We start from the raw sequence: 26421 nt of genomic DNA, 5'->3' as shown, positions 1-26421 counted from the left end.
ATGGTTTTAGTCCTCATAATTCACACTCTTACATAAAATTGAGAGAATTATGCTGAATGAAACTGAATTGGAAACGGAATTTGTAAAAATGAAATTGAAAATTCAAGCTTTTATATTAATAAACTTATTGTTTTTATCTTTCGAAATACTAAGAAAATATGATTATATTAATTTTACTTTATTTTGTAAATTAATTAAAAGAAAAAATAAATAAAAGAGATTTAAAAATCACTATATGTAAAAAACGATAAATTACTTAGAATTGCAGTGGTTGTATGTTTCCTTGTATGCTTCAAGGAAGTCAGAGAACTTCGCGATTTTGACGCCTTCGCCTACGGCTTGGAGGTTCAAATCTTCACCATTAAGAGCGCATCTGATGTAGAGCTCCTTTGTTTCGTTGTCCTCCCAGAGTTCCATTGCGAGATGCGAAGCATATCCAGGAATTCTGTCAACCTTGGCGTTTGGACCTTCGATGAGAGTCTTAATGACCATGATTGTAGTATCGTGGGCTGAGAATAAGCCGAATTTGACCTTTGTCTCGTTCTTTGCGAAAGCTGTTGGAATTCTAAGTAATTCCTGCATTGTATATGATCCGGGGACCCAGTGGTTCTGTATATAAAGGTTGTAGGCGTAATCTGAGATAGCTCTGAGGCAGACTCTTTGGATTTCTGGGGTTACAACATTTGGTGCTTGTTTATCTGAGCAATATTGGGTTGCAACCCAGTCGCATGCGGTATTTACATTATCGCCGGTCTTCTCGAGCTTAAGGAAGTCCGTAACGTTCTGGATTTGTGGCCAAACTGTATCTGTCCAGTTCTTGAACTCATCTGTTGCCTCCCAGTCTTGGTAGAGCTGGTAGACCTCTGGGCAGAAGGCGAAGTTGAAGCGGAGACGGGAGAAGTCTGATGTATCTGTTACGATTTCTAAAATTTCATTCGGAGATTGAGGTGGGAACAAGCCATGGAGAAGAGACTGCGCGGAACGGAATGTACGTTCGATATCTGTGCAGCGAGCATAGATTGTATCTGGACTTGGTGGAAGTTCTTCATCACTGAATAATTTGTTATCATCGTAGATATATTTATGGTAAAGTTGGCCGAGAGCTCTGTGTTGCTCCATGCCAGAAAGAAGAAGGTCGCCGGAACGGCAGTTTGGTAAGTATTCAACTAATCTTTGATCAAGAACTTGTTTAAAGCGTCTGAAATGAGAAACAGGGGCAGCATGCATTCTTGGAGCAAGTGCATCATCAGAATCGCACTGCCAGTATCCTCTAAAATGCATTGGCATGTTAAATGCGTTTAATGGTGAACGTGCACCGTGCCTAGTGAGGATTTGAACGTATTTTAATGTTTTCCCAGGTACAGGGGCTGGTGTTTTCAGTGCACCAACGCACTGTTCATCGAAAGAAAGCCCTAAATTAAATAAGATCTGAAACATGAAAACTATGAAAAACTGACAAGAATCTAACTGGTTAGTGACAGATTCGTCAGAAAGACGATTTTATTAATAATCTATTATCTCTATCACATGTTAACTCAAATCGATATAGAATTTGCTCAAAAATCTTTAAAAATGTCAAAACAATTGAAACAATCAAAACAACTAGAAACTTATGAACTAGTAATGAGCATCTGTGTGATGCACGTAACAAAATGATTTTTGGATCAGCCGCAAATACAAACCTTTTTCCTCACTCTCACTCGCTTTATCAGAAGGAAAAAAAATTGACTATTTTTTTGAAAACATTTTTTGACCACGAGATAAAATCTACTTCTTCGGATGATGATATTTTCCCGTATTTTCCAAGTGACTTTTGAAATAAGAAATCAGGAATTTGTCAAACAAACCTTTTCAAAATGTCTATTGATCAATCAATGTTAGTTTCACGAATTGGCATGTACAACACATAAGACATAGAATCAAATAAAATCGATGTCAAAAAGAAAAAAGAAAAAAATTTAAAAATGTCCAAAAATAGGCCATAACTTATATTTCTACGATGTTTAACTCAGCAGAGTGGAAAAGAATGTTAATTCACCTATCTAATATTTCAAGAAATGACGGTTTATCTGAAAATGTGGACTAACCGCCGAATCTATCATTTCATAAATGCCAAAGAACTTAAAGGTTGTCGTTGTTGGTGATGGTGCTGTCGGTAAAACCTGCCTTCTCTGGAGCTATGCCAAGAAAGAAATTCCACCAGAGTACGTCCCAACAGTTTTCGACAACTATGTCGTTCATCTCGAAGTAAATGGTGAAGAAGTTCATCTTCAATTATGGGATACAGCAGGTCAAGAAGAACTTGAAAACATCCGTATCCTTTCATATACCAACACCGACGTTTTCCTTGTTTGCTTCTCAGTTTGCGATCCAAACTCTTACGAGAACGTACAGAATATCTGGCTCAAGGAGCTTAAGAAGCATGTTCAGAACCCAGTTTATCTTCTCGTCGGCACCAAGTCTGATCTTCGTAATGATGACGCCACACTCCAGTCCCTTGCACAGACAGGCAAGAGTCCAGTTACACACCAGGCCGGTGAGAAGCTCGCTAATGAAATCAAAGCTATCGGGTACGTAGAGTGCTCTGCTATTAAGCAAGAGGGTGTTAAAGAAGTCTTCGATGCTGCTATGAAGCATGCTCTCAAACCAAAGAAGAAAGGCTGCGTTCTTATCTAAATTGGTGATTTTTTTTCCTTCATATTAACTATATGAATTTAATTTAAAGATTTTTAAGTTTATATATCAATTACGTAAATGATTGGAAGTAGAGAAAATGGTACCCGCCTTCCGATCTGTTTTGAGCTGATTTTTGCAACCACTATATTTACGAAATTTGGGGAAACTCGAACTCTCTTCCGTAGAAAGATATGTTCGGTAGATCTACAATCCAAATGTATTCACAAAAGATGGTTTTCTTTTAAAATAATACAAACATAATTTTATTCAAACAAAAAAATACAAGTATCATTAAAGAACTTATATCGATTTTGCCTCGTATGAACTATTACCTTTGTTATTGCTGCTTTCCGTAGTAGTTTCTGTCAATGTCGTGTTAGTTGTTGCTTCAGCCGAACTTTTTGGCGAAGGAGTTGACGAAAAGTAATTGTTTTGGATTGGAACCGGATCTTCTATGTCGGACGTGGAATGTTTATCCTCTTTCAAGTTATTATGATCGCTGTCTGATCGCTTTTTCTTGAAATAACAAACGAGTGAAATTATTACGATAACAGCAACGAGAATACATACGACAATCAATGCAATATGGAGATCTGAGAGTTTTCTAGGGTTTTGGTCGGGCTGGGTTACATTTATTTTTTCTTCTTCTACCCCATAATTCGTTATTCTTGGAGCGCTTGTGTACTTTGCGAATGGGAAGTCCATGTAGCTCCTTGTTCCCCTGAACATTCCGCCTAACTCCGTGGTTGCAATGGAAGATGGTTTGATTGTCTCGATTGAAGCTCCGCTTTCTGGGATTCCATCAACATCATTATATGTAATCCATTTAGCAATTACCGAGCGCCCTCTGATCCTATTAAAAGTTGATGGGGTCGGAAATTGTCCAAATCTCTCTGGAATCAACGAAAACGTGTTTCCGTCCTCGAGTTCATCATGGTATAATGTGATTTGGAATGGAGAAGATGCGGCATACCATATACAAACTCTCTGATTTGCTGCAATCGAGAAATTTACTGGGATTGAATTGAAACTATCTGCTTTATAACTAATGGACATTGAGTTCTTGTCATTGTCCGCTACAGCAACTACGTCAAAAGAGTTGCAATTTGGTAAAACATCAGAAGTCTTTCGATAATTGAAGACACTGATATTAAGGTATTTCTCTACATCATCTTTGAGAGGTAATATACGGATTGTAAGTCTCATATCTGTTACATTTATAACATAACTTTGATCTGAGAGGAATGTCTGGCCACTTCCGGTAGCAATAAAGTTCCTTGGATTGTGGAAGACATATAATGAATACCTGTTAAGGTAAACTTCGGAACCGTTGTGTGGAATGTAATAATGATAAAATCCGGTCAAAAATCTGTAAAATAGCTTTGGATATTCAACAACTGTTTGTGATGTAAACTCTGTAATGTATTTGTTGTTGAATGTTTCGCCAGGAACTGTTGAAGAAACGATTTCGCATTTCTGAAGACAAATTACGCAATTTGAGGAATTATCTGCGGCAGAAATATGGAAGAAATATGAGTTGCCTCTTGTGATGAATCCATATTCATTGGAAAGCCTTGTTCTGATGTCAGCATTTGGAGCATAAATCGTCAAAGCATCTCCGAGGTTCTGAACGTATATATAATAATCTATAATATATGGAGATGTAAGGATGAAGCATTGCTTGTCACAGGGAGGGCCAGAAATGAGAAATTGAGTGTCATAACCATCAAAGATCGTCACATCCTTGCAATATACGTATGGACGGGTTAAAACAGAAAAATGTATTTTGTGGGAAGCTTCAGTAGGAGTTATTTTGATCTCTGCCATTTCGGTAAAATAATAAGCTCCGTTATCATATTTCTGAGCGTCAACAGGGGCTTCAATTGTAAAGTATTGATGATTATGGACCAATAAGTAATGATATGGTAGGATATCAAAAACAAGAGAATTATCAACTTGTAATGAGTGTTCTCCTGTTGCAATGAACTTATCTGTTTCGAATACAGATATTGACCCTTGTAACTGATAACTATCGGTTCGATAAAATAATGCGAAAGAAGCACACGTAAAAGTATATAAATCAAACGAATTCATTTGATATAGCAGGTTATTATTGTTTGAATATATTAAAACTCTATCATCTGTATCAAGATCGATGGTTTTGATAGTAAATGATGTTTGTTCTATATCAGTTGCAAAAAATGCAATGCACACAAGACTATTATCTTGCATCTCATCTGATCCTAACCTATAAAATGTTGAATATTGTGTTTTCCATCTACAAGAGCCAGAAGGAGTATTTAAGACACCTATTGTTATTGTAATTTGCACTTGGTTTATTGGGTGAATCGTTACTTTTCCTGATGGAGGAACATATATATCATGTGTTGTAATGTCTATTTTAGATATATCTGGAAAATATACAATAGAAGAAGTTGTTGGAAAAAGCGTAATCCCATCTGGAGGGATAATGATATCCTGCGGAAATCCTGGTGAAATTTGTGTTTCTGAGATTTCCGCAGTACAAGTTATGTAAAATAGAATAAACAAAAGAAAAGTAAAAATTCAATGAACCATGAATCAATTGAAAGGAAAATGGTATTTTGTGAGATGTGATTTGGATTTGTGAGAAGGAAAATTATCGATTTCAAAATGTATAGTCCATAAGAAAGAATTAATAATCTTATAAATTTTGTAAAGCCGATAGAACGTTAGAGGGAAAAAGTATGACTGTATTACGACATTTGATATGATTTCGAAAAATATAATAATTGAATACCATTCAATTTATAGAAATTAGCATGATTATAATCCGCTCTGTTCTACAATAAATGGTACATATTTAAATGCACTATAGATTAAAGGGAATTACAGTAGAGAGTTGAGCCATTTCTAGGTGATCGTTCGTTATGAATTCAAGAAATTTTTCATCAAATAAAAAGAAATACAATAAGAAAGTATTTCAAATATTATCAAAATAAATCATATGAGATTAATATACGATAAAATTTCATAAATGCGCATTATTTTATATGAATAAAACAAATTAAGACCAAATCAAAAAGAAACATAATGTTACCAAGTCTATATGCTTATATGATATAAGAAATGATATTAATAATTGATTTTGAATTTAAAATGTGAAAACAGAAAATAAAAAAGAAACAAAATAAACCCCAAATTTTGGGTCTATCTTTGTAATTTGATAATGCTAATTTGTTAAAACGTGCGAATTTCACATTCAAAATTGAATGCATTCAAAAGATAAATATATCGATTTTTAAATTAGCTAACATCCAAATAAATTAAGTTTAAGAATATAAAAAAGTTGAATATTCATTGAAACATTTTCAATAGAAAGTGCGCAGGATTGTATTTCTATATGATGATGTACACAGTATTTAGAATATATGTTTGATAAAAGAAAACGTTATCACCTTTATCAAAACTGAAAAGTGACAATATAATCAACGGTTATATTTATTTTTTGAAACAAATTGATTCTCAAATATTGTGAGTAACGTGGTATGAAATAATTTTTTTATTACCATTTGCTTTTTAATAATGAATTCATAGTTTTTTCACATCCGATGCTAATCCGACCAAATTGGGTTAAATTGTAATGTGATAGAGCTGACTTTGTTATTATTTCTTTTCTTATTATAGGATATTCGTATTTCCATTAAAATATTTATGATTTTTCGATCATTTTAATACCCTACATTCCCAACTTCTGGGAAACGGTTTTTCACCCTTATGATCAGTTTCAGACACTTTGGGAGTCTCCCAAACTTTGATATTTTGCATTATGATAGAGAAACGTGTCTAGTTTAACGCACAGTTGTTTTAAAGGCAAATGATGATATCACATGAAATTATCAAATTATCAAATTTTGAAGTACCAGTCCAAAGGGTTAATTAGATCCTACACAGATGTGCGATAGGGAAACATATGTGTTCTTGATTTGAGAAGTCCTACTGATAGAGGTATGAATCTCACAGCTTTGTGTGAGTGTGTCTGACACTTGTATAGAGTGGAATATGCGCCGACATATATTATATAATAACATGTAGTTGATAATTATGAAAAAATAGAATTCGATGCGAATGATATTGAAAGTTGTTTTGTAATTTGATATTTTTCTTATATGTGTTAATTAGTAAATGGCTTGTTTGTTGTGATAGTACTGTGAAAAATGAAAGGTATTTTAAATTAAAAAATTGAGATTTTGAGATATCTCTAGAATTAAGAATTTATTATGTATTTGACTTTTATATAACTATGTGTAAAGGATCTCGATGTCTATATGCTTTAAATAAAATTAAATAAAATGAGATAAAAAATTAAAATGGACAAGAAGATATATGGAAATGTAATTTGTATTGTGTTGGTTGTTGGCAAAATGATTTTAATACAGATTTAAGGATTTGGAATGGATTTGAAATTAAATGATTTTAATTCAAGGAGTAATAAGATTTTGAAACTGGTTTTTATTTTGTGAATGTAAACTCCTTCCATAGGATATGTATTAGAAAGATCAATGTCAAACTTTTTGAAAGAATTGTTTTTTTGTTGAGCGATTTTCTCATATTTAATAATATATTTAAGTTGGCGTATCTTACGCCCTTCCAAAAATATGTATTAGAAAGATGACTTATAATTTCATAAATTATTTTGTCCCGACGGTTTGAGCGGTTATCAGAATGGTTGCTTACACAATGCGTCAGCAAAATGTCGGTTGGGGTGCCCTTCTTGGCCTCCTGAGTACTCACCAAGATACCCCCAGCTCCCGCAAAACACCTCCCTTAGGTGCGCATTACCTGACGGCATTATTTTGCAATTATTTCAAATTTTTTAGATGCCTTTTGTTAAAGTTTGTTAACTAAAGACTTGAAAACAGCTTACCGCTTCAAGCTGCTCTCTTCCCGGTTCCTCTGCCGCAATCTTCTGTTTGATTGTGCGCAAAGCTCTCCTCCTTGTGAACTTTGCCTGACAGATACACCTGGGAGACAGCATTCGGACATCTTACCGCTTCAAGCTGCTCTCTTCCCGGTTCCTCTGCCGCAATCTTATGTCTGATTGTGCGCAAAGCTCTCCTCCTTGTGAACCATGGCTGATAGAAAGAACTGAAAGACAGGATAGGAGGAACATGCCGGTTCAAGTTAACTTGCAATATGCTTCTGATTAGTGATTTTAGATGAAAGATTAGCGAAATCGCATTTAATTTGGATAGAAGGATTCAATTTTATGAAGCAGGCTCGTAGAAAATATGCAGGAATAGCACAATCTTTTGCAATCACAATGTGATTACAAAACTTTGACCGACAAGAGTGCATAATACACTCTTGTCGGTCTGCATGTCTCATTCCGGGAGACATTGTCACTGCATGTCTCCCAGAATGAGACAATCTTCTGCAATCACAATGTGATTACAAAACTTTGACCGACAAGAGTGTATTATGCACTCTTGTCGGTCTGCATGTCTCATTCCGGGAGACATTGTCACTGCATGTCTCCCAGAATGAGACAATCTTCCGCATTCATAATGTGGTTGCAAAATTTGACCGACAAGAGTATACACTCTTGTCGATCTAAATGTATCTTACAATCAAAGACACTTTCATACAATCTTTTCGAAGTTAAAAAAAAAAAATTAATTATTTCTTTCTTTTGTTTATTAAATCGCCTTACTCACGTACTAATCTCTTTTAGAGACTCTATCGAGCTATCCCCACATATAAACCTGTGACAATAATACATATTTACTCTCTTCATATTCTGATCTCATGACACATTATCGCAAAAACTATAATTATACAACACATCTCATAAAGTCTCATTTTAGCCCTATCTAAGCGTTCAAAACCTATTTTCCACACGTAATCTGATTCTTCTGGCTCCGCTGATTCGATTTCTGCTGTCAGATCGTGAAAATATGCATCACATAAAGAGATAAATGCAAATTGCACAACTTAATATTTTCCTTAAAATTTCACAACTTCAACCTAAATAAGCTCTTTTTTTGAAAATTCAATTTTTTCCAAAAATGTATGAATTCAAAAGTTCAGATTATATCTAGTCATTTTCCAACATTAATTTTGTGTTTTAGTTTTTGAGATATTCATTTTATTATACGTATTATTCAGAAAAATAAAAGAATTTGTGAGGGGAAACGGAGGAGATAATAAATATGTAAAGATGGATGAATAGACAATTTGAAAAAAAAAGCAATAATTTTGAGTTGTGTTTATCTCTTTATGTGATGCATATTTTCACGATCTGACAGCAGAAATCGAATCAGCGGAGCCAGAAGAATCAGATTACGTGTGGAAAATAGGTTTTGAACGCTTAGATAGGGCTAAAATGAGACTTTATGAGATGTGTTGTATAATTATAGTTTTTGCGATAATGTGTCATGAGATCAGAATATGAAGAGAGTAAATATGTATTATTGTCACAGGTTTATATGTGGGGATAGCTCGATAGAGTCTCTAAAAGAGATTAGTACGTGAGTAAGGCGATTTAATAAACAAAAGAAAGAAATAATTAATTTTTTTTTTTAACTTCGAAAAGATTGTATGAAAGTGTCTTTGATTGTAAGATACATTTAGATCGACAAGAGTGTATGCACTCTTGTCGGTCAAACTTCCCACAGTTATGAATGCGGAAGATTGTCTCATTTTGGGAGACATGCAGTGACAATGTCTCCCAGAATGAGACATGCAGACCGACAAGAGTGCACAATACACTCTTGTCGGTCAAACTTCCTAATACAAAATTTGATTCCCTTATTATCTTCTTAACAAAACTTAAGATTTCAATAATACATCATGAAAACATTCATTTACTACATTCACACTGTTATTCCTTTCTATAAATTAACTCATTTAATAGAATCTTGTTTTTATATCTTATTATTTTCTCATAATACTTCTAATTCCTCTATTTCCTCTTCCACATAAAATTTAATTTTGTAATGCTATCATATACACTTAATGTTTTCAAATTTTCAGATTTAAATTTAATCTTTATTTTCATCATCATTTATAATCTTGTTCCTATATAAAGTTATAATAAATTATCGTCAGATTCTAATATTTATGATTCTTACTACTCAATTCAATATAATTATGTTAGTCACTCATATTCAGGAGAATAATTTAAAAATCTATAGCTCATATTTTGATAGTTATATATTTAGATGATATATATTGCAATTCCGGTTTCAACACGATCAAATGCCAAACCAAGACAAAATATATATGAATTTTCAAAATATCGATTTACATTAGAATCTATATCTAATTTTATCAATACACAAGTAGGGAATGTTCAATACATCTTTGAGCAACGTGAATAGCACAATTTTATAGGATTATTTGTTGATTATATAAAATATAAGCCAAATCGAATCTGCTGTATAGTACTTTAGTTTATCATTGAATGTTAAATGTGTTCAGATAAATATTTGAGTCAGATATCGCATTTTCTAATTTCAAAATTTATCTCATGAAGTTAGAATTTATTTGATCATACAACATCATGTTAGTCAAACTAGAGTTCAATGGCGATTCTAAAATGGAACAAATGCTTGTTTTATCAAAATGTTAAAATATTAATCTAAAAAACTTAATATCTAACCAAACCATTCTAGAATTATTATATACAGGTATAGGCAATCTAAATGCACACGGAATTCGGAAAATTAAAAAGAATATTTATGAGATTATTAAATCTTATGTAATTCAATGAAAAGTAGATAATATGAATATCTATAGGCTATATATCAACATATGAGTTTTTGGTTTGACCAATACTATACTAATGTGATCAAATTAATCTGATTTCTTAGATTTTCATTTGAAGCATTTGCAGTAGTAGGGGTACCTTTATATATTAACATATTAAAAAATTGCGCTCCGATTCGCAGTTTCTTCATGATTTTGAGATTGCATTAGATTTCGCGATGCAGAAAAAAATCACTTTAGATTCCCGTCAAACTCTAAGTATAAGCATATCTCTATATGTAGAAACTGTCTGCGCTATTTATTTCCCGGCTCAAAAAACCACGGTGTCTGTGTGAGGAAAATACCCATTTTAGGACCCTGGGTAGGTCATGAAAATTTTCCAAGAGTTGGAAATATAGGGTATTCAAATTAATTTTTATTGGTTTTGAATAGCAATTTGTTGAAATAATAACTTGAATCTTTTTTTTGATCCATTGTTCACGATCAATTTCTTCATTCTGTAACATCTTCTTAAATTCAATTTTGAAGTTTTATAAATAATATCATGATGATAGTATTTGTATCATATAATTCTTTTTGTAATGTTTCATAATATAAAACTTAGATACACGGCTATCAATGTTATTTACTGTAAATTGAATCCATAATGCTATTAGATTTAACAAAAACACCAAATCTTGTATTAGAATGACTATGTCAAATGCCTCTTTAACTGTGATCAAAAGCATTAACATTAAAATTCACTTGATTTCATAATTAATCTCAATCAAGAATCAATAATTGTAAGCAATATATAATACAGATATTCAAAATTCCAAGTATTGAACAAAAAACTTTGATATTCAGCATTTTCCTCTTATTTTTGAAAATTGTTTAATTATATGTGACATCGAAAATGCCATTTGCTTGAATGTCACTCATTACAGTGTGAAATGGGTACAAAAGCTTCTTGTAAGATACATAATGTTTTATCAATATTTTTAGAAAAGTAGTATATGAGGAAGGGTTGTGTGACTTCTTTTGTATCATCTATATATAGACGAAGTATTAAAATATATTTATTAAAAAATTAACATTAATTTTAAAATAATTTATTTTTTTATCTTTTATAAAAGAAGCTATATATAGATGATGTCAGCTATTCCACGATTAATTAAACATTGTTTAAATCCCGAATGGGTTAAACTTCAATTTAAAAATGAAGATTGTGAATTATTAAATGAATATGAAAGCCAAAATAAGCTAATGAGGTATAAATATAATGATAAAGAATATTTAATTTCATGGAATCAATGGAGTCATAATCAAAGACCTCATAAACGAGAAGAAGAAATTGAAAATAATGAAATGGAAATCATTGATGACATTAAAGAGGATGGAATTCCTAAATTTTGTAGAAAAACCTTTAGAACTAAGTTAGGAGCATATAAACGTAGAGTATTAAATCCTGAATATCTTAAACATCAATTTAAAAAGGAAGACTGTGAATTATTAAACGCTAATGAATATGAAAATGCTAAATCAAAACTGAGATATAAATATATTGGAAGTGATGAAAGGTGTAAAGATAAAGATAAAGTTTATTCAGTTTCATATAATAACTGGCACACGTTAGGGATAAGAAAACATTTAGGAGATTATGGGAAATGTTCTGAATTATTTAAATCTAGTATGTACGAGAGAATAAAAGAAATTAGAAATAATTATTTTCATGAATGAAAAATAAACTTTAAAAATTCATGTCTTACATTTTTGAATATTTTATTTTTTTAATTTGTTTGAAATGAGTGTCACAACTAACGACGTTAAAAATTTAGGATTCACAAATGAGGAAATAAGGGATGTATTAGAGGAGGCGGGTTATGAAGTTGATAAATATTATTTAAGAAATTGTAAAAAATTCGCGGAGTTCTTAAATGAATTTGATTATGATGGAAAAATGAATAAAGATGATGTTATAAATTTCTTATATCCCACTTCTAAAAAAGAAAAACCTAAAGAACCTGATGTTTTCCCCGAATATTATGAAGAACGAATTAAAGATGATGGTGAATATGATGAAATTGAAATTGAAAGACTGGAAAAAATAAGAGATGAAATAGATGAAAAAATTAAGGAATTAAGAGAAGTTGAAAAATATAATGAAAATGAAGTAGAGGGTTTAATGAATATCCCAGCTTCAGAATCAGAAGTTCAGAAATCTCATGAAGAAAGATATAAAAATTATGTCTCAGAATCAACACAAAATTTATTAGATGGTGAAATAGATGAAACACTTTCAGAAGAAGGAACTAAATTTATACGTAAACATAAGTTACAATTTATTGATAATGAGGAATACCCTTGTATATTACTTTCACCACCTTTAGATTCCGAAAAATTCAAAAAAGCTCTTAAAAACGTGACATATGCAACTAATACGATTAAGAAAGAAGACCATGATATTTACACAAATTATTATTTAAATAAATGCACAGGTGTTGATAAAGTTTTTGATTTATTAGATAAAATATCAAAAGAAACCATTGGAACCTATAAAATTTTGTGTGATTGTGGTTTCATTATTGAAGATACCAATAATGTTTCATATGAAAGAACAGCACCGAAGGAAGACGAAGTGGAAAGGTCTATACCATTCGTTATTAAGAATATAAAAGATATGAAAACTTATAAACATTATATTTATTCATTTATTTCAGAAAAAATGGAAGCAACCCATAAAACATCTTCTCATCATTTTATAGCTATTCATACATTCCTTTTCAAAGTTGTGAAATTAAATAAGACAGGAATTAGATTTAATGTATCAGGGTACGCATTCTTGAGTAAATTAAAATGTATTCGTCACGTCGCAGATGATAAAAATTTATGTGTTCTTAATTCATTTTACGGACTTTAAAAAAATAAACTTTATTTTTTAATTTTTTATTCTTACATAAATGAACAAAAACGGAACAGCTAAAATGAATGATAATCAAATTAGAGCAGAAGGTAGAAGGTTATTTAAACGCTTCTATAACATTCCTGATGGTGTTAATCCTAAAACTCGTAGAAGCTATTTAAATGAAGCAATAGATGCATATGAAGGGTTTGACATTTCATCAGAAAGTGAGAGATTAGCGAGAATGTTAAATGTTAATATTGATTTCTATTATTGTGATCCTCAACCAGAAGACGTGGACATAAATAAGGTAGACTTTCCATTAGTGGAATCAATAATGATAGATCCAGAATTTGAAACAGTAAATATTTTATTAACACAGAGTCCATGTGGAAAGCTTCACGCTGATAGAATAACAGACGTTGAAGCACTCACCGGCTATAGAGTTTGTCCATATTGTAAAGAAGAAGTTTATTCTATCCGTGATGACCCAGAAAGGAAAAACCAAAGAAGATTTTTAAAGCATTGTGAGAAATGTAAAGAAAATAATGGAAGATTAATTCAAGACGTTCAGTTGCAAAAGACACAGCAACCATATGCACCACATATTACGAAACAGAAGATATATCAGTGGTTATTAGCTCACAATTTGCAGGAATATTATCAACCGACAAGATATTATATTACTTTTGACTTTGAAACATTAGAGACTAAAGAAGAATTACAACTTTCTGAGTGTGCAACTTTGAATGCTTACTTAAAACCATTCATGGTATCATCAACGGTTAAATTAAACGATAAAACATATATGAGGAATTTTTGCTTAACTTCGAGTGATTCTTTTATTTCTGATTGGATTGAGTTTTTATTTTCAACCTGTTCATTAGTTGCTAAATCAAATATGAGTCAATACAATGAATTAATGAAGTCTCATACATTAAATGAAAAACAGAAGGAAGCATTTAAAGAACTTCTAGATGAGGAATTCAATAAAGTGAATATCATAGGTTTTAATTCGGGAAAGTTTGATTTAAATTTAATTCTTCATGATTTAAACACTGCAAAATGGAAAATAAAATCAATGCTGGGTTCATCTTCACAATTTAAGCAAATCATTGTAAAGAAAACAAACGTTCCATATGAATTGAGATTTATTGACATCAGAAATTATATAGCGGGTGGGACATTAGACCAATTCACACAAGATTTCGGAAACAATAAATCACGTGTTAAATCCTTTTTCCCTTATCAATTCATCACATGGGAAAATTACGAAGAAGAATTATATAAAGAGGAACCATTCACGAAAGATTCATTTTATTCAGCATTAACTCAAGAAACTATATCAGATAGTGATTATCAAATATATCTCAATGATGCTAAAAACTTTAAGAATAGATTAGAATATTTTATTCATTATTGCAATAAAGATGTTGAAATTATGATTGACCCAATCGATAAAATTATTGAAGAAACATTTGTTTATAAAATTGACATGCTTCATAATCTTTCTTTATCATCGAATGCTTCAATGATTCGTTACGCTTTAGCATATAAAGACCTTAATCCTAATGAAAAATATCCTGAGGAAGAGATAGAATCAAGTTTTGAATTAACAAAAAAGTATTGGAAATATAAAATTGAATCATATAAGAAACAAGATGAAAAAGCAGAAAGAGATACCAAAAACAATGTTTCAATGGATGATTTTCAATACTATCACGATTTAATCCTTTCATCTAAATGCAAAATGTGTGGTAAAGCGTTTACATATGCAAATAAACCAACATTGGATAGAATCGATAATGAAAAACCACATACTAAAGAAAATTGTCAGTTAATGTGTTGTTATTGCAATGTCGTGAAATCAAATAAAGATGAAGATGTTCAACGTTTAAGAATCAATTTAAGAAATTATGCATTAAAAAATAATTTACCAATGACTTTAGATTCAGTTGAAGCTTATCACATTCTCCGTAATGGAATTACTGGTGGTTTATCAAATGTTCAACATAGAGTAAATCTTAAAGGAATCACGCACATTAATAAACTTTCATATAGTCCAGAAACTAAAACTGTATCAAATGGGGACACCACCAACATTATGACTCATTTCGTTGGTGTTGATTTTAATTCATTATATCCTTCATCATTTTCATCTAATCCTCATGATTTCATTCAATATACTGACCATAAAATGTATATGCCGGGAAGATTGAATGGTGTTATCATTTGTGATACAGCAACAAAGAAAGCAAAAGCACTGGGAATATTAGAAAGAAAAATACTTTATTCGTGGCTGAAGTAAAGGGTCACATTGATGAAAAATACATTAATGATTACATAAACTTTTTACCGATAATAAGAAACTTAGATATTATCACAGATGAAAAAACAATTGGCGGTTTTATGTATAATTACATGAAATCAAACAATTTACCGGTTGACCAGAAACAGAGAAAATTAACTCAGTTAGCATCAACACACAACCAATATCAACCATTTTCTTCTTATTATCTTTGGTATCTAATCGACAGATTTCATTTTATCATCGATGATATTCAATCAATTTTAACATTTACTAAAAACACTTGTTTTAATGAATTTGCGAACGAATTTATGAACGAAAGACAAAAGGCTGAATTAGAAGGAAATAAAGGAAAAAGTTTATTTTGTAAGATTTCGCTTAATGGATCATATGGTTACGATGCAATGAATACACAAAATTACACAAAGACTAAAATAATGAATGCACAGAAGGCACGCGTTGCATGTATGTCAAATAAGTTTAAAAACATAAGAGAAATAGGAGAGGATACGTATCAAATGATGCTCAAAGATAGATTTTATAGATGTGAAACATGTTTACAAGAGGCATTCTTCACTTTAGATAATGCTAAATACTGGTATTTGGTTTTCATTTATGATTTTATGTATAAATGCATGGATGTTAATCGTTTTCATTTCATTGAAGGTGATACTGATTCATCTTATTGGGCAATCGCTGGCGACCCAAATCTTCCTAACACTCAAGCATTTCAAGCAATTGTTACTGATAAACAATTTTATGATAAAAACATTTTCAAATTCGCACCATTTGATTTCTTCTGTTTTGATGAGAAATTTAAACCTAAATTAAAGAATAAAGCTGAAGAAAAAGCACATGAGAAAAAATTATTGGGTTTAGCAATTGAGAAACAAGGTGATAACATGGTTGCTTTATGTCCTAAGTGTTATACATCATTCAACGGTTCAATTGATGGGAGTGATTTTAAAAAGATTGCACAAAAAATGAAAGGTGTTAGTTTACGACAAAATAAACAATTAACACCTAAAAAATATTTGGATATAATAAATGATAAAGTGATATTTGATGGTCAGAATATTAATTTACAACTTAAAAACGGGTCAATGACTCGCTTAACAATTGGTAAGACTGCATTAACAGGAGCACACACTAAGGCTGTATGTTGTGAAAATGGATGTTGTATGCCATTTATTTAATACAATTTAAAATTTTATTTTTAATAAAATGCCACAGAAGAGACAAAGAGGTGGGCACCCTTAAAACATTGATTTTATTTTTATATAAATGGATAACACAGATTTAAAAATTTTAATTGATGATTTAGTACTTAATCAAAATTTTCTTAGTTATTATGATTTAAAAGCATATCTCCAAAAATATGATAACAATATAACGGGTGATGATATGGATTATTATTATCCGTATTATAAAAATGAAATTTTGAAATATCATGATAAAATAATTTCTAAAATTAAAGACAAAATTAAAAATAATGAATATTCAAAGGGAAAAACTAAATCACAACTTAAACAGTTGAAAGATTTCAAAAATAAAGTATTAACAGAAGAAGATATTGATGAATTATATAAATTATATAATCCTGAGCCACAAAACACCCATGTCTTTCAGACCATAAATGATGCACAAGCTTTAATTTATGATTCATTAGTTAAACCATATTCAGCCCGACTTTTAAATGAAGATCAACTTTTGGAATTCATCCTTCAACATAAACTCGAAGCGGGAAAGTATATCAAACCTTTATATACAGCATATTTAAAACAAATGAATAGAATACATCCAGAATTAATGAAGGGGGGAATGAAATCCAAAATCAAAGCAGATAAAATTAAACCACCTGCAACACCAAAACCTCCAACAGTAGTACCTCCTCCTCCTTCAGTTAATCCTTCATCATTCACTTTATTATATCCATTTCAAACATTAAAGAAGCAAAAAGATTTTAAAAAGGATTTCAAGATATTAAATAAACCAATTGACCCAAAAATTCAACCGTTAAAGGAAAAATTTAGTCGACCTTCATTTGCTCCATATCCATATTCATACGAAATCGATCATCTGGAATATTCAAAAGGAAAAGTTACTTATTTATTTGCCATTAACATTAACACTAGATATTTATATTGCATTCCGGTGAAAGGGAAAACAGAACAGGAAACAAGAAGAGCTATACAATACTTACTAGATCATGAAAGAGTAGATAATATCAGGGGTGATGGTGATAAAGGATTTCAGGCAGCTATGACTCATTATTTCCCACAAATTAATTTTTCTTTTCATCCTCTCCATATACGTTTCATAATAAAATAGTTGATGCGGTAATGAGAACTCTTAGAGATGCGTTAGGGGTTAACGGTCAGATATACTGGGATGGAAATCATGACTCCATCATACAACAGTTAGTATATTATTATAATAATACATGGCATAGAACTATAAACATGAAACCAGTGGAAATGAAAAATGATATTTCAAAAGAATGGGAATATATTAGAAAGCAAATGGAAAAGTTAAATGATGTTAAACGTGAACAAATTAATTCGGGGCTCATGAATTTTAAACAAGGGGATAAAGTTTTGATTCATCTCGATTATGGAAAAACTGATAAATCAATGACAAAAAGAAGACGAAGATTTGACACAATAGCTGAATTTGTTAGATATATTAACGGTAATGTATTAGTTGAAGTTGACAATAAATTAATAGAAATTCCGATTTATTTTATTACTCCATTATATTTAAATAATATTTAATTTTTTTTATTTCGTAAGAAATGAGTGACAACGAAGCAGCCAAGAGTCCAGACGATGAATATAAAAGAAACTAAACAGAATTAAATCAAAAATATGCTATTACAAAAAGAAGCCACAATGCGGTGGGGTTGATGCCCATAAAACTAATGGAACTGAAAACGATAAAGAAATAATCGAAAAATTAGAAACTTACCGTTCAATCCTTAAACTGAGTGAAGCAAAAATAAAAGAATTTAATAGAATAAATAAATTGATTGGAAGAGATGAATTTAATAAAGATGAATTTTTAAACTCAATCCAAATTTAATTTTTATTCCTCTTTGACAACATCTCTCTTTCCATCATTACTGCATAACCACATTTTCTCAATTTTAGTGGTTTGTTATTTTTAACATGTTCTTGCATCATTTTTATCATTTCCTCCCTTGTTATGATTCGTGGTAAATTTTGAGCTTGTGGGGTATCCATTTATGATAAAAATAAAAATTTAAATTATGCCGTTCTAAAGTTTGTGACAACATGACATTTTGACAACAACACAGGAGGAAGGTAGTTATGAATTATTTTTGAAGAACTGAAGGTGCTACCATGTTACCATGTGCTACCAGGTCATTTAACTTCTCTGAAAAAGTGTGACAACATGACATTTTGACAACAACACAGGAAATGATTTGTCATGACTTCATCGGAATGAGTGTAAATGACCCAAAAAAAAGTTAGTTTTAAAATTATTTTTATTTTTTTATTTTGTATGTAAGAACAGAAATGTCAGTCGAAGCAAAAACATTCACTAACAAATCTAATGGCGAAACATTCACAAAAGGCACTTATAACGGTATTGAAGTCTTACGTAGAGACAAGGATGGTTACATTAATGCAACAAAGATGGCAAGAGAAGCAGGAAAGTTAAACCATTTAAACAGATTTCTCAATAGTGCTAAAATACAGGAAATTCTTGAGTTTTGGATGAACGAATACGGTGGAGCCAAAAGTGGCTCGACCTCAAAACAAGCATTTTATGAGCTTACTAAGGGTGTTATAAATGAATTCAAAGGTATTTACATACATCCTGACATCGTTCATTTTGTTGCTGAATGGTGCTCTGTAAAGTATGCATTTTATGTCAAAGATATTATGGACTCCATAGACAAGAAAGTTCATGAGAAATTAGATGAAGAAGAACTTGAAGATACAGTAGAGAATGCTAAACCTTTGTTTGAAGAAGAAGTTGGAAAAATGTGCGAAAAACAATTAGAACATGAACGTGAGTTATGTTATGGTTATAGATATTCTCCATACGAACTAGACCAATGGGAACAAGAAAATTTAAAGAGAGAATTTAGAGAATATGAACTCGCTAAGATAGCATTAGAAGCTGCAGAAAAGAAGTTAAAAGCTTGGGGTTGTTTTGTACAAAAATATTGTGAGTAAATGAACCATTTATTTTTATTGAATTCACCAAAAATAATTTTTAGGGTAGATGGTTAGATCTAACCTCATTTCTAACCTCATGACATTTTGACAACAACACAGGTTATTCAATAATGACTTATTTTTGAAGAACTGAAGGTGCTACCATGTTACCATGTGCTACCAGGTCATTTAACTTCTCTGAAAAAGTGTGACAACATGACATTTTGACAACAACACAGGAGGAAGGTAGTTATGAATTATTTTTGAAGAACTGAAGGTGCTACCATGTTACCATGTGCTACCAGGTCATTTAACTCATGACATTTTGACAACAACACAGGTTATTCAATAATGAATTATTTTTGAAGAACTGAAGGTGCTACCATGTTACCATGTGCTACCAGGTCATTTAACTTCTCTGAAAAAGTGTGACAACATGACATTTTGACAACAACACAGGAGGAAGGTAGTTATGAATTATTTTTGAAGAACTGAAGGTGCTACCATGTTACCATGTGCTACCAGGTCATTTAACTCATGACATTTTGACAACAACACAGGTTATTCAATAATGAATTATTTTTGAAGAACTGAAGGTGCTACCATGTTACCATGTGCTACCAGGTCATTTAACTTCTCTGAAAAAGTGTGACAACATGACATTTTGACAACAACACAGGAGGAAGGTAGTTATGAATTATTTTTGAAGAACTGAAGGTGCTACCATGTTACCATGTGCTACCAGGTCATTTAACTCATGACATTTTGACAACAACACAGGTTATTCAATAATGAATTATTTTGAAGAACTGAAGGTGCTACCATGTTACCATGTGCTACCAGGTCATTTAACTTCTCTGAAAAAGTGTGTGACAACATGACATTTTGACAACAACACAGGAGGAAGGTAGTTATGAATTATTTTTGAAGAACTGAAGGTGCTACCATGTTACCATGTGCTACCAGGTCATTTAACTCATGACATTTTGACAACAACACAGGTTATTCAATAATGAATTATTTTTGAAGAACTGAAGGTGCTACCATGTTACCATGTGCTACCAGGTCATTTAACTTCTCTGAAAAAGTGTGACAACATGACATTTTGACAACAACACAGGAGGAAGGTAGTTATGAATTATTTTTGAAGAACTGAAGGTGCTACCATGTTACCATGTGCTACCAGGTCATTTAACTCATGACATTTTGACAACAACACAGGTTATTCAATAATGAATTATTTTTGAAGAACTGAAGGTGCTACCATGTTACCATGTGCTACCAGGTCATTTAACTTCTCTGAAAAAGTGTGACAACATGACATTTTGACAACAACACAGGAGGAAGGTAGTTATGAATTATTTTTGAAGAACTGAAGGTGCTACCATGTTACCATGTGCTACCAGGTCATTTAACTTCTCTGAAAAAGTGTGACAACATGACATTTTGACAACATTTACGAAAATATGATGCAGTCCAAAAATAAAGTTAGTTTTAAAATTATTTTTATTTTTTTATTCCTATATAAATGACAGTAACAAACAACAACAGCAACTATATCGTTTCTGATGAACAAGTTATTGATTCATTAGCTGAGGAATTAGTTGTGGTAGAAACTAAAACCCTCAACGAAAGAATTGGTGAAAACAGGATTGATTTACATAACTACCTCAAATACGATGGAGGAAGAGGAAGGAAAACTGGTATAGCTTTATTAGCAAATAAAATTTCAAATTTAACGATTATAGATGTTGATATCAATAAATCGTACAATGATGAACTTAAAGAAACAGTTAGAAAAGACATTTTATCAAAACTTTCGGATAAAGATGTTATCGTTAAAACCGCATCAGGAGGTCTTCACATTTATTGCAACACTAATTTCTTCTATTCAGTTTCGAACAGAATGATTAAATGTTATTCCTGCAATGATTATGATATTGACATAATGACTTCTATGGATGATTCAAAGCGTTCATTAGTGGTTATGGCTGATTCAAGAGTTCGCAAGAATGCAACAGAACCAATCAAAACATACTCATTCATTCGTGGAAGTTATGATTCAACATTAACTAGAACAGTAAACGATATATTAAATGATTTGAATATTAAGGTAAGAGTTGAACAGAAGAATGAAGAAATAAAGAGTATAATGAATGAAAACAAAGATGTAAACATTGACGATAAACTAGCTCAAAGCATAGTTGATGGCATCTGTGATTTTGAAGTACATAATGATGGTGGAAACATGAATTTAGAAAAAGAAATAACATTGTTCACACTGTTTCAAGCAATTAATTCGTTACCGGATCATTTAATTAATGAAGCCTACGATAACGTTTATAACTTCTGCAATTTAACTGAAAATGCAAAAAGTAATTTTGAAAAAGCACGTAGTAGATATGCACATTTAATGACTTCTCCATTTGTTTTAGTGAAGATTCTAAAACTATACCAAAAGGAATATTATGATGAATACGTTTTACCTTTATTACGTAAGCCAAAAATAACATTTGATATAAAACTTGATGATTCATTCTTGATAACAGATATTAGACGCAGGGCTGAAAATCATCAGTATAAAAACAGTTCTGAAGTAATTGAGGATTTATCACGTGTAATCCGTTTTGTAGATTGTGGAAACAAATACTTCATTCAGAAAGATTACAACATACACGACAAAATGAATCAAATATCATTCGTTCTTCAATCAAACATGAAAGAGTCACTCAAAATGATTAAATTATTTAAAGAAGAAGGTAAAACCATAACAGCATGGGATGTACTACTAAATCAATTATCCTCATTAACCGTTAAGGGTGTTTGCTTTAAATCTGATTCCCCAGATGTTTTCTCAACGTTTCAGGGTTATAAATACAACATTCTTGAAAAGCCTGATTACTCAAAAATTGAGATGTTTATGAATTTCATTAAAGAAGCCATTTGTGATAATAACGATGAAGTGTATAAATACCTTCTCGGCTGGATTGCATCAATGATTCAACATCCTGGAATCAAGAATGAAACAGCAATTATTTTGAAAGGACTTCAGGGAACAGGTAAAAACAGATTTACAGACATTATTTCTGAACTCCTCGCTGGTTATTCATGTAAAAACATTACTGAAATAAGTGAGCTAACGGGTAATTTCAACTCAGTAGTTGAAAATAAAATGTTTCTTGTACTTAATGAACTCAAGAATGTAGGTGAAGATAGACTCGCAAACTTCAACGCTTTGAAATCAATTATTACGGATAATGAGATAAGAATTAATGAAAAGAATCAACCCAGAAGAACTGCTCAGAACGTTGCAAACTTCATTTTCGTAACTAATAACGTCTACCCTGTCAAAATTGAAGTTGGAGACAGAAGATACGTAGTTTTAAGAGTTAATGGTAAATTCAAGGGTCAATTTGATTACTTCAAGAATTTAATGGATTCATGCACTAAGGAATTTTATGATAATTTACTGACGTATTTTATGCAATATGACCTTTCATCATTTAATGTACGAATCATACCGATGACTGAAGCCAAACAAGATTTAATCGAGTTATCAACAAATCCTTTAGATGTATGGATAAATACACATTATGATGAATTGTGTGCAGGGATGACGTGTGAAAATGCTCTATTCTGCAAACCATCAGACATGAAAGACAAAAACTTTCAAATGAGTATTAAGGATAAATGTGATAGGAAACATAGAAGAATAGACGGTAAACAAACATGGTGTTATGTTTTGAAAGAAGAAATGAAAGGATTATATAAACAGGTTGAACCAAACGATAATGAGGATTCATTTACTGACGATGAAATACCTGTAAATGAAGCTTTATAAAGTATGATTTGAATTTATTTTTGCATTAATCCTCCTGTGTTGTTGTCAAAATGTCATGTTGTCACACTTTTTCAGAGAAGTTAAATGACCTGGTAGCACATGGTAACATGGTAGCACCTTCAGTTCTTCAAAAATAAGTCATAACTGCCTTCCTCCTGTGTTGTTGTCAAAATGTCATGAGTTAAATGACCTGGTAACATGGTAGCACCTTCAGTTCTTCAAAAATAAGTCATTATTGAATAACCTGTGTTGTTGTCAAAATGTCATGTTGTCACACTTTTTCAGAGAAGTTAAATGACCTGGTAGCACATGGTAACATGGTAGCACCTTCAGTTCTTCAAAAATAAGTCATAACTGCCTTCCTCCTGTGTTGTTGTCAAAATGTCATGAGTTAAATGACCTGGTAACATGGTAGCACCTTCAGTTCTTCAAAAATAAGTCATTATTGAATAACCTGTGTTGTTGTCAAAATGTCATGTTGTCACACTTTTTCAGAGAAGTTAAATGACCTGGTAGCACATGGTAACATGGTAGCACCTTCAGTTCTTCAAAAATAATTCATAACTACCTTCCTCCTGTGTTGTTGTCAAAATGTCATGTTGTCACACTTTTTCAGAGAAGTTAAATGACCTGGTAGCACATGGTAACATGGTAGCACCTTCAGTTCTTCAAAAATAATTCATTATTGAATAACCTGTGTTGTTGTCAAAATGTCATGAGTTAAATGACCTGGTAGCACATGGTAACATGGTAGCACCTTCAGTTCTTCAAAAATAAGTCATTATTGAATAACCTGTAAACATTAACGTAAACATTTATTTCTGCAGTTCATTCATTACTTCATTACCTAATTAATTACAAACATAAAATATATTTAGTTCATTCAATGAACGCGGTAAGCCTGCAAAGTAGGCTCAAGCACATTCAATAAATGCGGTACCATGCGAATACAGTCATAAATGGTGGCATATAATCTTTACCCAAGCCTGTTGGATTTGTTGTGAAAGTATGTGAATGATTTCCTCCTGGTTCAGTTGGTCGAAAAGTCTTTTTTGCTGAATGGTTATAATCTGGAGATAAAACGTCATTGCCAGCATAATATTCTGAGTTGTATAATGGATGGTCTCTTAATGAGTGACTATGGTCACCAGAAAAGTTTGTAGTTCCTGTATGAGTGTGCGGTGGAAGGTTTGCTTCTTTAATTTTCTTCGAACCTCCTGTTTGCTTTGAAGAGTTCGCACAATAGAGGAATTTATCTACAATCTGTTCCACATACCGAAACCTAAAACTTCTGAAGGATTTGTTGAGTTCATTGACGTATAAATAGAACCAATGGGGTAAATCATCTCAAGAATTGTATTTAATCCATTATGAATATTGAATTTATTATATAATATTGAATTTGGGTGAGTATTTAAAACTGGTCTTGTTATCAATATTAACGTATTATTTTTGAAAATTGCTTTTCTAACATCTTGAAATTTTGTGATTTCAGACCAGTTTCTTCCATCACTACTGATATTTACTAAATCACCACATCCTAAAGCAATGAAATACCCATCAATATAAAATAAATTTGTAAATCTATAATTTTGAGTAAGTTTTGGAGTGAATGAATAAACCAATTCCCAATTTGATAAATCCTGTGATAAATAAATATGTCTGTTATAACTTACAGGATATGAATAGACCATTTCACCTGAAACGAGAACATAAACATTTGATCCATAACATAAAGCTTCAATGTCTCCATCAGCTTGAAAAATTTGTTCAAATTGACCTTGTGATATTGAAGATGATCTATAAATTTTATCATTTTGTAGGATAAAATACATGTTGTTAATGTAATACCACTTACTTGTATAATCAATTTTCAAATCTGATGACATCATACTAAACATATAATAATTTATCCCATCCTCACTAATGAAAATTTGATTGACTTCATAAATTAGTACCCATTTATTATTAACACATCTAATAGGATTATTTGGATATTTAAATTTAGCATCTTGATTTAAATTACATTTGAACCATTGGATACAATCGAATGAATAACAAGGGCAAAAATCATCTTCAACCGTTATCATTCCCATAAATTTACCGTTATTATATTCAACATATAAAATTCTTGGATTAATGATTGGCTTTCGTGTATCAGGATTCAAAACAGATGGAGTAAATGATTCATAGTTTTGAAAATCATTTGTTTTAAAATAATAAAGCACTCCAGCTGTATAAAATAAATACATGGTCACTCCATCGAAACATATCCATTCAAAGGAATCTATATCAAAGGTTTTATCTGATGATTTCATAAAATTTAAAAATGGCGGAGTAAAATAGACCTCTGATTGTTTTATTTCTTCATTAACATAATTTTATCTGCTTTCTTCTCTAACACACATATTCCTTATCTGCTTTCTTCTCTAACTCATCGTTAACATAAGTTTTATCCGCTTTAAGGTCTAAACATCCTGAAACCCATCCTGTATCGGCTTTAGTTTTTAAAATCTTTGATGTCCATTCATGATACCATTCAACCCTTTCTTTAATTTCATTATCTTTTTCGTTAACATATTCCTTATTGCTTTCTTCTTAACACAGCAGCAACACATATTCCTTATCTGCTTTCTTCATTATGTCATTTAGGAAACCTTTTATGAATTCCTCATTTAAATTAAATCTTCCAATCTTCAAAACTTTAGGAAATGCATTTAATGCGTAATATCTTGTTCTTCTGGTGGAATTGATGTTATATCATCCGTTATACCTTTAA

The 26421-nt window shown here is 31.4% G+C and overlaps 7 protein-coding genes and 1 pseudogene across 8 annotated transcripts, besides 2 other annotated features; 5 read left to right on the top strand and 3 right to left on the bottom strand.

Moving 5' to 3' along the window:
* Positions 1-171: 171 nt before the first annotated feature.
* On the bottom strand, positions 172-1459 carry TVAGG3_0211690 (histidine acid phosphatase; the record flags this gene model as incomplete). Its single annotated transcript, XM_001315093.1, has 1 exon — positions 253-1437. The coding sequence occupies one exon, from the start codon at positions 1435-1437 to the stop codon at positions 253-255; it is 1185 nt and encodes a 394-aa protein (XP_001315128.1).
* Positions 1460-2100: 641 nt separating this feature from the next.
* TVAGG3_0211680 (small GTPase mediated signal transduction) lies at positions 2101-2746 on the top strand (the record flags this gene model as incomplete). Its single annotated transcript, XM_001315092.2, has 1 exon — positions 2110-2676. One exon carries the CDS (start codon positions 2110-2112, stop codon positions 2674-2676), a length of 567 nt encoding a protein of 188 aa, XP_001315127.1.
* Positions 2747-2976: 230 nt separating this feature from the next.
* TVAGG3_0211670 (uncharacterized protein) lies at positions 2977-4908 on the bottom strand (the record flags this gene model as incomplete). Its single annotated transcript, XM_001315091.1, has 1 exon — positions 2977-4908. The coding sequence occupies one exon, from the start codon at positions 4906-4908 to the stop codon at positions 2977-2979; it is 1932 nt and encodes a 643-aa protein (XP_001315126.1).
* A 7145-nt stretch (positions 4909-12053) lies between these two features.
* Positions 12054-12644: a mobile genetic element.
* Positions 12645-16051: 3407 nt separating this feature from the next.
* On the top strand, positions 16052-16810 carry TVAGG3_0211650 (uncharacterized protein; the record flags this gene model as incomplete). Its single annotated transcript, XM_051226665.1, has 1 exon — positions 16052-16810. The coding sequence occupies one exon, from the start codon at positions 16052-16054 to the stop codon at positions 16808-16810; it is 759 nt and encodes a 252-aa protein (XP_051111651.1).
* A 2559-nt stretch (positions 16811-19369) lies between these two features.
* Positions 19370-26421: part of a mobile genetic element that runs on past the window's edge.
* Positions 21330-21971, top strand: TVAGG3_0211640 (Prim-pol domain family; the record flags this gene model as incomplete). The annotated part of the gene is made up of 1 exon (XM_051226664.1): positions 21330-21971. A coding segment is annotated over one exon (642 nt), but the record flags the coding sequence as incomplete, so codon positions are not given.
* On the top strand, positions 22215-23180 carry TVAGG3_0211630 (uncharacterized protein; the record flags this gene model as incomplete). Its single annotated transcript, XM_051226663.1, has 1 exon — positions 22215-23180. A coding segment is annotated over one exon (966 nt), but the record flags the coding sequence as incomplete, so codon positions are not given.
* TVAGG3_0211620 (uncharacterized protein) lies at positions 23325-23642 on the top strand (the record flags this gene model as incomplete). Its single annotated transcript, XM_051226662.1, has 1 exon — positions 23325-23642. One exon carries the CDS (start codon positions 23325-23327, stop codon positions 23640-23642), a length of 318 nt encoding a protein of 105 aa, XP_051111648.1.
* Positions 24567-25230, bottom strand: TVAGG3_0211610 (annotated as a pseudogene). The gene has a single exon. A coding segment is annotated over exon 1 (664 nt).

This window comes from Trichomonas vaginalis, chromosome IV (genome assembly GCF_026262505.1).
Source record: "Trichomonas vaginalis G3 chromosome IV, whole genome shotgun sequence".
In the NCBI taxonomy this organism is placed as follows: domain Eukaryota; phylum Parabasalia; order Trichomonadida; family Trichomonadidae; genus Trichomonas; species Trichomonas vaginalis.
The sequence above is the reverse complement of the archived record's forward strand: the minus strand, read 5'-3'. Positions and strand labels throughout refer to the sequence as shown.